This window comes from Apus apus, chromosome 1 (assembly GCF_020740795.1).
Source record: "Apus apus isolate bApuApu2 chromosome 1, bApuApu2.pri.cur, whole genome shotgun sequence".
Taxonomy (NCBI): Eukaryota; Metazoa; Chordata; class Aves; order Apodiformes; family Apodidae; genus Apus; species Apus apus.
In genome coordinates this window covers 172,021,896-172,034,640 of record NC_067282.1, presented here as the reverse complement: position 1 = coordinate 172,034,640, position 12,745 = coordinate 172,021,896, and the positions used below count along the sequence as shown (strand labels likewise).

The following is a 12,745-nucleotide window of genomic DNA, read 5'->3' as shown; positions in this document are numbered from 1 at the left end:
TTCACAAAAGCCCTGCTTTATCTTGCCATTGTATAACTCTCATTCACTGTTATTTCTGCCTCTCACTTTTGTTATTGAACAGCTTCAGAGAGGCTTACAATTCTATCACTGTTTTAAAACAATCTACTCTCATACATCAAAAAAAGTAGAATATGGAACAAAACAACAGAGGTGGCACTCCAAATAGGCCTTTTGTTCCACTTTTCTTGTAAAAAAATATCAGACCAGTAAAATTAGCTATGAGAGGTTTCCATCAGATTTGTCAACCAAAAGTGAATTTACCTGTTTTCTTGACTGTATGTGTGAATGCTTCTTGTAAAATACAGACTCATCATATTCGTTCCGTTATGTCAGGCCCTGTGTCTGACACAGCTCCAAACTGAAAAGGAAATTCACACAGCTTCCAGCAGCTGTAAGGCCACCATATATGTGAGTGCTTGCCACACCACCAGGGAAAGAAATCTGAAGTCCTATTTTCCCCTTTCATAAATTCACAAATGTGCTGTAGGTGGTTTAGGAAGAAAATAAAAAAAGTGGTGAATTTTTCTGGCGGGTTTGTGAGTGAGACTTAAGAGTTCTGTGTCATTTCTACAGAATTTATTGTGTACACAAGTTTCTGCCACTGAGAAGCAGAGCTTCTCATATCCCCAAAAATCAAGTTGTATTTTAAGTTTCTTTAGCCAAGTCCACTAATTGACTTGAAAACAAGAACTGAGAGTTTAAACTTTACGTTGTATTGAGAATCAATAGAACTATCCCTGTACACAGTTTGTTATCTGCAGCTCATTTGCTGAATGTCTGAGCTGCTACACATTTTATTAATCGTATCCTTTTAAGGATCAATGTTTAGAACCACAAAAAACATGTTTATAAAAATTAATCCGATAGCAATGAAGTCAGGTAAGGATGGAGGCCAAATGATTACTGGAAAGCCTGCCACTTCAGCTAGGTTTACAATATCCTGCATTCAGTCATATCAAAAGCAGTAAGATACAAATCTATATTACAAAAGCTTGTTTCTCATCAGGTCACTCATCAGTATATCAGTTTACCCGACAGTTCAAAATCTGAAGATCCTCCGGTGGTGTCTAGGACAGAGGTACTTGGAATCAATTCCTTCCTAGCCCAGAAACTTGTTTTGTTTGGGTTTTTTTGTTTGTTTGTTTGTTTTTCCAATACAAATTTAACACTAGCTGGCATCTGAAAAGAATTTTGTGTAGAGGAATGTTTTTCTCAAGCTTAGGATGTTCTTCTATTGTGAAAGGTGCAATTGCTTATTGCGAAGCATGGACAGCCCCAGAAAGAGACCTAGTTACTCTTGACTCCCCTTTGCAATTCTGAAACAAAGCTCAGCTTCAGGTGGTATATGCTTTTCTGGCTAGTACTTTTAGCACCTAACATCTGTTTAATATCCATTTCTGTACCATTAATAGACTGAATTCAGTAACAGTAGATCTTGCATTTATGGAATCTAAGAAGTAGAGGCATGGGTTGCTCCAGTTGAACCCTGTGGAAAAGGAAACTGTTGATGGTCCTACTACAGATTGACAAAAATTAAGCTGTTTAGCAGCATAGCGGATCAATACATATTTTCCCAAAATTTCCATGAAAATATATTTTTTTTGGTAAAAAAATAAGTTGGACAAACAGGTAACTTTCCTTATTTGTCAATACCTGGAGTGCCAGGGGTAGGAAGGTTTCGCAGTTCTTCTTTTCAGACTCTGATATTCTAATACAGAATTTTTTTTTCTTCAATTGGCTGGCAATCTTCTTGTTGTCCAGTTCAGTTTTCTCTCCTCGTATTAAATCAATTACATCCGCAGCAGAAGTCTCCATGTATCTTTAACTTTCTTGCTCCTCCTCTTGAATTTCATATTCCAGCTCTTAGAGAAGCCATTAATGTCACCATCAGTTTTCAAATGTCTGTAATCAGCATTTACCACCCTCCAGCCCAAAATTTCTATACTATTTTGATGAAACCTGTATACAAGTATTGTCACGAACAAAGATGTGGCCAAAGACTGGGCTCTTTTCCTAAAAGCAGAGACTTTAAAGCCTGTAAAGCCTCAAAGGCCACGGGTTGAAGTGTGAAAGGACCGGACTTTTCCTGACACAAACATACTATGTCCTTTAGGTCAGCAGTCATAACTGACTTAAAATGGCTGCTCCATCAGGCACTTTAAACCCTCTCCTGTCTCCTTGCCTCCTCTGCCACATAACATCTCAGACTCCATGCGGGAGTAACCAGCTGCCAGGCAGAAGCAATGGCGGGAAAACCGCAGCAGTGTGGCAAACAGCAACCCTGCCCAGGGAAGGTGCAGCAGGACGGGAAGAGAGTCCCTGCCTGATTGGCAGGGGAGACCCAGGAACAAGAGACTGGCTGAATGGGGACGAAGGAGTGAGTCCCGGAGAGCCATAAAGAGGCTGCCTGCCTGCTGCTTGTTGCTGCTCTTTGGACGGACACTGAGCCTGCTGCTGCTTGCCTCTGGGGGTTTGCCTGCTCCTTGGGGGACCCTGCTCACCTGCAGTCCGTGTCTGCCTGTGGTCCCTGCTTGTCTGCGATCCCTGCTTCCCTGTGATCCCTGCTTCCCTGCGGTTCCTGCTCGCCCACGGAACCCACCTGCTGCCAACCACCTGCGGTGACACTCCTTCCTGCCACCCGTGGGCTCTAAGACCGGGTTGCAGGGGAAGTCATCTGCACCTAATATATAAATACCTAGACCATCTCAGGAATAAAGTAAGGGATTGCATTTTGGTATCATTCCCTCCATAAGGTGCTCCTGCCCTGATTTACCTCCACACAAACCGTGACTCTGTGTGGGACAGATGTCGGCATATCCCTCCTTCCTCTTCCCCTCTTAGATAATAAGAGTTAATCTTGGTGTGTAAATAATAAGGTGTATTCATATATAACTATTACTACATGTGTAAGTATTTGGTGTTTCAAAGATCCTATCTCTCCTGAACCCTTCCTTCCCTAAATTGTGTCAAATTCCCTAATAAATCATTTTAATTCGTTAAACTATAAACTTGCGGTCAGTGTAAATCTGTGGGCGTGGCAGGAGGCACGATTCAGTATTGCACCTTACAAGTCGGCGTGTGCAGGCTGCTCCTCGGAGAGGCGAGTGCCTCACTCAGACCCTTGGCTCCACTAACACGTTTTTCCCATAAGGAAGGCGAACCGTGTTTTAACGTCCTGACAAATCGTGCCGGTTCGCGACTAGTGTGAAGGGAGAGAACTCTGTTAATGTAACACGTGGACTCATTTTTTGGTGAAATGCCACATGACAGGCTGCACTGTTTGTACCGGGTTCAGAGAAGAGTAATGTAAACAAACAACAAATTACCCACTGGTTTCTGCAGAGGCCTGGGAAAGTTAACGCGAGTCAAACAAGCCTATTGAAATTCCCAGCAGTATTTGCACAATAATACACTGTATCATTATATGAATTATGGGAATCCAAACCACTGTTGTTAGCAAGCCATACGGTGTCTAATTGTGCACACGCTTAAATTAAAACGCTAATACTGAAGGACACAGCTCTTAATTCCATAAATACTATCTGCTCTTTCTGCCAGGCTTCAAATCAGTGTCTCACAAGCCGTGCCCCGGGCCCGGGCGGGAGGGCCGGGGATGCCGTGGCCGCTCGGCCAGGGAGCCAGAGGAGCCACCCTCCAGCCCGCGGGGCTGCCCCAGCCCGGGGCCCGCCGCCCAGGCGGGCCGGCCCCGGCGGGGCTGAGCCGGGCACACGGCGGCGCGCCCGCAGCGCTGGCACCAGCAGCGCACGCCTCAGGGCGGGCCGGGCAGCCGGCGCTGCAGGGCCGCCCGGCAGCCAGGCCGCCCCCCGCCCCGCCCCGCCGCGCCCCCGCGCAAGGGCGCGTTCCCGGCTCCCCCCGCCGGGCGCGGCGCAGCTCGGGCCCAGCCCCGCTGCGCGCATGCGCGGCCTTCCGAGCGGCGCGGCGACAGACCTCCTGGCCACCAGGGGGCGCTGTACCGCGGCGCCTCGCCAGGCGCCCCTCAGCCCCCGCCCTGCGGATTCTGGGAAGGGCGGGGGGCGAGGGCGTCTCCCCGGCGGCGTCATTCCCAGCATGCAGCGCGGCCCGCTCCCGCCCCTGCCGCCGCCGCCGCCGCTGCTGCCGGGGGGAGAAGATGGCGGAGGGAGGCGCGGCGGATCTGGAGACCCAGCGCACGGACGTCGCGGCGCTGCTCAAAACCGCCCTCCGCAAGGGCGACACCTGGTGAGGGAGGGACGGGGGGGCCCAGGCTGATCGGCGCGGGCGGGTCCCTCGCCCCCCGCTGCCGCTTGGCTGGCGGAGGGACCGACCTCCTTCCCCTCAGCCCTCTCCGCTCCCGGGGGCCGCTCGGCCCGCCTCGCCTGCTGGGGGGCTGCCGGGAGAGGGCGGGAAGCCGGGTGACAGGGTGAGGGGGGAAGCGCCATTCCCTGCCCTTCCAGCCGCTCGGGTCCCTGGGGTGCGGCGGGCGGGGGCCGGCGCTGCGGTGTGGCGGGCCCTCGGCTTGGCCGGGCTGCTGGCGGCCGGCAGGGCCGCGCCGCGGAGGCGCCCGGCAGGGCCGCGCCGCGGAGGCGCCCGGCGGGGGCAGGCACCGAGGTCAGCTCCCTGCCGGGCTCCGGCGGGGGGAGGGGAGGCGGCGGCGTGCCGGGCGGAGCGCGGGGCCGGGTGGCGGCCCGCGACAGCGAGGGGCCCTGAGGCCGCGGGGGGCTTGCTTGGTCTCTCGGGGAGGAAGACTGAAGGATTGAGGCGGGGGAGAAGAGCTCCGATCCCAGGAGCTCCGCTTCCATTATCCAGGCTGAGAGGAGGAAACCGCCCTGGCGTCACCTTCAAGTTGTCAGAAATTATATTTGTAGCCGGGGTGGAGTGCCCTGAGGCCCGTCCGCGGCTGTGATAAGCCTTAAGTTTAAATTTTGTTTTTACTGGGAACGTATTAATTGTCCAAGAAACAACCCCCAGAGGAACAAACGGGCCCTTATAATACCTGTTCCACAATAAACGTTTAAAAGATACCTTTTTTTGGTCAGTCAGAAAATATTTCTTACTCTGCCATACAGATTGCCACAGAATAATTCGTGGTTGAAAATAACTAACACTTATTTCTAGAGTGTATATTGTATTTTGTAATTGAGCTTTTGTGGTTGTAGTTATCAGGCAAGGAAGCAGGACTTCTTTTTCTTTACCCCGTAGGAAAAAAAAAAAAAAAAAAAAGAAAAACTGACACTTTTTCCACCTCTCAACCTCTTCATCTTTTCCTGTGTGAAACTGTCACCCAAAGACAAAGGCTGAAGCATTAACTTACTGAAAATTGAGTCTGAATACACAAAAGTAGAACTTGCCCGCCTCATTTCAGCTGTCATCACTCACTGTTCCAGTTCTATAAAAGACTATATTTAACAGTGTTGATACTGCAGCATGTGTCAGAAGCATACATTCTGATGCATTATTCAAATACTGCTGACTATATGTTCAGTTTTGGCATACGAACAGACTGCTCTTAAACTGAGCAAATACAAGCTACAAGAAAAAGGGAGTCAGTTCACATGATGGTGTTGAAAATGACCAGAGGTAGTAACAAGGTGATCAGGCTTGTCAACTTCCAAGAATTAGTATTTTTTTTTATTGTTCTGTTGGGTACTTCCCAAACACTAAAAAAATGTCTCAAACAGTTAATATTACTCAAAGTGAAAGTAACTTTATGACAAGTTTGCATGGTGACTAAAAGAGTAAGTGTACTGTGCTGTAATTTTTTTAGTACATTAAATACTTTTAACAGGAAAAATTGTTCTAAGTGGAGAAACTTTTATGTGTTCTGAAAATAAATACATATTATATATTATGTATTATATATTATGACACAACCAAATGTTTTAAGACTGAGTAAGTTATGGCCAAGTCCTATTAACTCTGACTATGACCTACATAAGTGTGTATATATGTGCATTCATAGGATTAACGCTTAGAGCTACATATTTAATTAAGGGGGTATGTTTAGTCCAAATGCTTTTTTCAAAGTTATTTTGTTAATAGCCTTTTGATCTGTTGGAGCATCAATAAGGAAACGGAACAGTTAAAGTGCTTGAAGTCATAATGCAGAATTGTACTTTTCATTCATTCAATAGTAAATGTTACTGAAAAAATGTCAACAATGCCGTGTCAGCTTCTTCTGTTTGGGCTTTAAAGCACTAAAATACAATCCTTTTAAGATTACTGGCTTATATTGGAAGTCCTGTCCACACTCTTCAGAGTTTAGAGTGTAGAGAACAATAAGCTGTATAAGGAAAGTATAAAGCAGGGGTTTCCTCTAAGAAAAAAGGAACTACAGAATAGGGCGAAGAGAGGTAAGTCTTGTCATATCTTTAAAGAGGACAATTAATTTCGTCATTAGTTCTTTGTGCACACTGCAGAGAAAGAGATGAAACTAAGCTGAAATGCAACATTTTCAAGAGTTAGCTATTAGAAAATAATTGACAGAATTGAGAAACATTTGAACAGGTAGTTTAGTAAGTTGTAGAATTTGTTTCATTGGATGTTTTTAAGAGAATCTTGGGGATATTCTAGATTAAAATATATTGTGGACAGACAAGGCTATTGCCTTTTGAGTGTTGTGTCATCATGGACAAGGTTTTGGGGCCAGTTTTTCACAGTGATCTTTTTTGCATTCTTTTATGGGCAGTTAATAATAAACAGTTATTAAACTGGGAGAGATTGAGGATTCTTCCATCTATCCATATGTCTTATTTTTCTAAATATACATTAAATTTAAGCTTTTCCAGTCAAGAACCTTTGTTTATCAGTTATTTTAAATAATGTTGAATACGTCTATTAGTGAATTTAGCATAAAAACCACACTGTCATTCCATGGAACTCAAATTTTATGTGTCTGTCTTGCAATATTTTCCAAAGGACCTTCAGGTTCTGTCATTGAAGGACCCAGAATTCTGTTTTGTAAGGGAAAAATGCTGTATTTCATTGTATATCTCATAGTTTTAGGCTCTGATATGATTACTTATCAGTGTTTTGAAATTTTGCTGCTCCTTGGCAAGTTAGGAGAATTTTTATTGTTTGTGGAGATTTTATGCTTCAATTTAGAAAGACAAAAAATTATTGGTTGTTAACGCTGAAGTCAAATTTGAACTCAATCAGTGTCTTCCTGTATCTACTCTGAGAAATTGAAGAGTTATTGCTGTTCATCAATTTTTTAGCCACTGTATAATTTCCATGGCCTACTGGTCTTCATGGTGTTACTTAATGACTTTGTAGCTGCAGCGATATTCTTGAGAACCTTGCCAAGGTTTTCAGTTTTTACAGTGTCAATGAGGTACATGTTTCAGCACTGAGAGTTATTGATCTTGGAACAATTTTCTTAAAGAGGTGATGTAAATTCTTGTGTGTGACAACTTCTTGTATGAATATCTCAGTAATTTCCTCACTATACTGAGGTATAATTTCATGTCTTTACCCTTAAGACCACTTTCAACACTGCTTTCCCTGTAGTTTCTGTTCTTCTGTGCCTCTCTTAGTTAGAGATGTCTCAGTTACTTAAATACAAGGTTAAAAATGGTTTCATACTCTTTACTTTGCTACCTCTTACACGTGTTGATAAGTCTCGAATGTGAGACCACATTTCGTATCTTTAAGTGTGTTTCTCACTTTTTCACTTACAGTGTTCAGTAGTGACTAGTACAGGCTAACAGCACAGCCTTAGCAGTCAGTTTCACCATTTTTTCTTTCTCTTTCCCACAATTTCTCCACTGTACTTCTTTAATTTATTGCTTGCCATAGCAGTTTGTGAGCAGGTAAGAAAATGGATGTTATTTGTATTTTTAAAAGCAGTAACTTGTAGAAGAATTGGGCTGTTAACAGCGGACAGATACCTGTCATGAGGAGTTTATTTGGTGGCTAAGGGAACAAATGCAATCTTTAGATGTTTAAGGAATACTGAGTAGAATCATAGATTGTCTTGGGTTGGAAGGGACCTCTAAAGGCCAAGTCCAACCCCCCTACAATAAGCAGGGACATCTCACACTAGAACAGATTGCTGAGAGCCCCATCAAGCCTGACCTTAAATGTCTCCAGGGATGGAGCCTACACCACCTCTCTAAGGCAGCCTGTTCAAGTGATCCATCACCCTCATATTAAATAACTTTTTCCTAATGTCCAACCTAAATCTACCCTTTTCCATCTTAAAACCATTAATGCTTGTCCTGTTGTTACATGCCCTTGTGAACAGGTCTTCCCTAGCCTTCTTATAGGCTCCTTTCAGGTATTGGGACGTAGCTATAAGGTTCCCCTGGAGTCTTCTTTTCTTCAGGCTGAACAACTCCAACTCCCTCAGCCTGTGTTCAATAAGAGAGGTACTCCATCCCTCTGGTAATTTTCTTGTCCCTCCTCTGGACACACTCCAACAGGTCCACATCCTTCTTGTGTTGGGGGCTCCAGAGCTGGATGCAGTACTCCACGTGAGGTCTCATCAGGGCAGAGTAGAGGGGCAGAATCACCTCTCTTGATCTGCTGGCCACACTTCTTTTGATGCAGCCCAGGATGCAGTTGCCTTCTAAACCTCATGAGGTTCACCTGGGCCCACTTCTCCAGCTTGTCTAGGAGTAGCAGTACAAAGATGTACTATATCCAGTAACATATTAGTGAAACCATTCATACTGTCCAGTTCTTGTGTCCAGCTGTCGCAAAAGGTGTTCATTTGGAATGAGTTAAAAAATCTCAGAATTTAATACGAAAGGTGGAAGCCTTGCTTTTCAGAGAAAAGCTGTAAGAGCTTTTGTCTATTTTGACAGAACGTTGAGTTCTGTGTTGAAATGCTTACATAAGAAGAAGATGTCTTCTAGGATAAGAATTTTTATACAAGTAGATAAAGATTGAAGACACTATCTGTAAACTGAAGCTAGTCACAGTTAGACCAGAAGGAAGATGTTGATTTCCAGCCCTGATAGCTAAGTGCATTTCAGTGCCAGTCATCACTTTACAGGGTGATGAGATAGATTCTTTATTCTTGATTTTTAAGGCAGATTGTGAAAACTTTAGTATATGTTCTTTCAGATGTGTTTCTGCTACACATGACTTCTGAAGTTTCGATGAATCCAAAGAGAATACTGTTGTTAACCACAGAGTTACATTTCTTGGAAGGTGATGAAAACATTTTCAGGCTTTTTTGCACTGTGAGAATCTTATTGGATGTTTAATTTTAAAACTCAGGTCACTGAAGAGAATAAGTAAAAAATGAAGTGGGGTAAAAATCCTTTCCAGTCCATGATCAGTAGATATGAAGAGTTCAACCTTAAAACAATTTCCCCACCAAAAATGTATAAGCATTTTAATTCTGACTGCAATGTAAACTCATGAGTCTTGATGAACAGGCATATATAGCCCTACTTGAAAACCCTGCAGTGCCCATCGTTAACCTTGATGCTAAAGTGCTTCGCTTTAGAAACATTTTGCACTGTGGTCTTCTCAGTGTTTTCCACATTTGATCATCTGTCATTTGGCTAAATATGAACAGAATCTTGATTGAACATTAATGGAAGATTTTACTTTATTTCACTGAGACCATGATGAGATGTTATGGGCCTGCACCTCAGTGACGTCTGGAATAATATCCTAAACTACTTTGATGGCTTCATGTAACGAGAAACAAGAAGCATCGCGTCAGTGCTCCAAGGATAGAATTTAGAATTGGCTGCTTCTTCTTTCAAATGACTTTTAAGTTGTTAATTTTTTACTTTAAGATCCTGTGGTGGAAGTTTTGTTAGATTTGTCTTGTGGATTTACTTACCTATTGAATTGTGTGGTTTGTATGTGATAGAGTAGAACAAATATCATAATCTTGAGCTTTCAGGAACTTTTTAATTCTGAAAGAAAATCTAATTTTTAAGGCATCTAATAATCATGAGTGTACTTAGTCAAGTAATTTTGTCTAGCATAATCAGAGTAGAAATACAGCTATAAACCTGTTATTACCTTTCTATTTTTTGTAGTTGCATTTGTGGAAAGACAAAAATTGGATGCTTTGCCTTTAAACAGGAGTCCTAATTTACTTTCAGCAACACAGCTGTTCCACTTTGTCCTCAGTATTGCTCAATCTGTACTCATGCACAGTGAGAACAGTATACAAAAAATCCTTGCCTATCTCTCTTGACAATTTGCACAGTTTTGCTGTTAAAAGTGATACAGCTTTTTTTCAGAAGATAGACTGTAGCAGCAGTATGCAGTGATGGAATGAGTGTCTCTGTGTGGTGTCTTTATAGCATACTAAAGTTACCTGTTTTGATTTTGAAGCTGAAGACCTGATCTATCAGTCAATATAAATACAACTATGCTATAAGTGGTTTAATTCTGTCCGTGTTTCACTGAAGAATGCAATCAGAATGTGTTTGACAGCAATGGGAAATACCAAGGTCGTAGTCATACTGTAAAATATTTTTCTGTGAGCTTGGGTATTAAGAAAGAATTAATGTTATTGTACTGCTGTGATGTTGATACTGTGTTAATAAGGTTCATTACATCAAAATATGCAGTAAACCACAGGTGAAATTAAGTTGCATGAAAAAGTTACAAACCTTGAGAGAATTTTAGAAATCAGTTAACAACTTTCCTGCTAGTATTGTTATTTTCTTTTGAGTGAACAATGTCTGGGTATCATCATGCAGCTGAAAAATTTAAAAATTTGCGTAAATTTGTTACTGATTTTTATTACATATTGAGTTTTTGTTTAAGAAATGAAAGAACATTTACAAGTGTTGGAATAGCTTCATATGTTTGTTCTTTTATGTTAATGTACAAAGACTATAAGTAAACCCATTTTGGGCTGCCCTAAGTCTCTACACTTGATCATTCATAAACATACACTCTTTTGTTGATAATTTTAATTGACTGAGCCAATATGAACATATATTTGGATTTAAGGCATGGCTATCAAGTGGTAATTGTGTTTTAATATTTTGGTACTTCTACTCCTATACAAAATATTCAAATATTTGTTGCTGGTATGCCTGTATTGGGAAATGTAATAAATACTCTGAAGGTTATATTGGAGAAATTTTAAGTCCAGTAATTGATGAGAACACAACCAGGAACCGGGCTAATGGACCTTAATCACAGAGATGAGCAGTCCTTTGGAAATGCCAGAAATAATGACCATTTCATCCCACCTCAGTAGAGCCCAAAGAATAACATCTTCAGTGAACTGTTTTCTCAGCATTGTCTGTAGGGGATACGTGACATTGGAATAACTCATCTAAACTCATGCTAGATTTAGTCTGTTTAGTGTCTTCAACTAAAGCTAATTTAAAATAGTTATGATATACAGCTTGATGCTATGACTGCTTTGCTGGGGAGTCTGTACAGCCAACATGGTTGTACTGTTTTTGTCAAGCAGTTTGAGGGGACTGAATTGTTTGAAATGCCTATAAATGTCAAGCATTTGCTCATTTAAACAGGTAAAACAGTTCACCCTGTTGTGAAGTAGTCTTAGATTTTATGGTTTGTCCCTAAGATACTGTATCTAGAAATTTAAGACAGTTCTCTCCTGCAGTGTCTACCACAAATCCTTCAGGTGTGTTTTGCCCCTGAATATGGGTTGTTTTTTTTTAACTTTGCTAAGGGTGTCCTGGGGTAGCTTTCTCAGTTGGGTCCACAGTTCAGAAAACTACTGTGACATTAGACTGGCTTGGAACTCTTTCCTTTATTAGTTAATAGTAACAAAAATAAAAGCAAAATGTTTTACCTATTTTAATATACAGGCATTTTATGTCTCTGTTTTACTAATCTGTGGTATACTATTTTTGTATCTGGGACAACGTATTCAGTGAAGTCTATCTGGTCTCAAGTGTCTGCTACAAGATTTTAATAATTTTCTCCTAAAAATTGATGCAAAAAGTGATCAGATCTTACTTAAGGAATGAGATTTTAGCACATGTAGTTCTGTTTACTGGTGATATGTTTTCCTCTTAAATTACTGAATGCCCCTTGTAAATAATGCTTAGTTATTAGGTGGTTGATTGTATAATGGATATCATAACATTGATTGAAAGATCAATTGTTCCTTTCTCACAGCTTACCTTCTCTGTTTTGTGTAGATGGGTAGCCTTGTTGATCTTGGCGAGAGTGCTATATTGGATGTGTTTGTAGGATCAAAAACTATAGCCTCTAATTTTCTGATTTTTACTTTTTTTTTTTTTTTTCCTTAATGTTAAGAAGTCTGGGTTTTAGCTATGGACTTCAAGTGCTTTAGCAGATTGATCCCCTAAGCTTAGTGTGGTGTAATTGTATTAATTATTTTTGCAGTATAATCTTTAACATGGTATATCCTTCTTGCATAAAGATGAGGGACATGTATAACGTTTGAATGCAGATTTCCATTTTCTCTAATCTTATTGGAAAAATAGAATGTAATCTGTCAATTAAGAGCAAGTTGTAAAGGGGGAAGATTACACCTCCTGTGACTGTATTCCTAGGAACTCAGAATAACTTCTCTTACCTGTGTCAGATTCCTGTTGAAGTAAAAGTAGCAGAATGCTCAATAAATGCCTAATTTGTATAAAATGTATATATACATATGCATATATGTGCATGAACATACACATAACTAGTAATTCACTGTAAGAATTCCCAGCTAGAAAGTCTCTTAGCATTTTTGAAAATCTATCTGTAGAATTTTTTTTCCTGGCTATATAAATTCACTGTATCCTCTTTTTGTGTAATGCACATTACCTCCGCATTG

At 41.7% G+C, this 12,745-nt stretch overlaps 1 protein-coding gene across 3 annotated transcripts in view; it reads left to right on the top strand.

The window, feature by feature from the left end:
* The first annotated feature begins 4,087 nt into the window (after nucleotides 1–4,087).
* USP15 (ubiquitin specific peptidase 15) overlaps nucleotides 4,088–12,745 on the top strand; it is a 72,927-nt gene continuing 64,269 nt past the window's right edge. For 2 of the 3 annotated variants that reach the window (XM_051628347.1, XM_051628338.1), the window contains exon 1: nucleotides 4,092–4,239. In XM_051628347.1, coding sequence (XP_051484307.1) covers nucleotides 4,151–4,239 — 89 coding nt within the window. In that variant the 5' untranslated portion in view covers nucleotides 4,092–4,150. Of the gene's footprint in view, nucleotides 4,240–12,745 lie in introns of all 3 variants that reach the window. The other variant, XM_051628362.1, reaches the window with a different exon arrangement.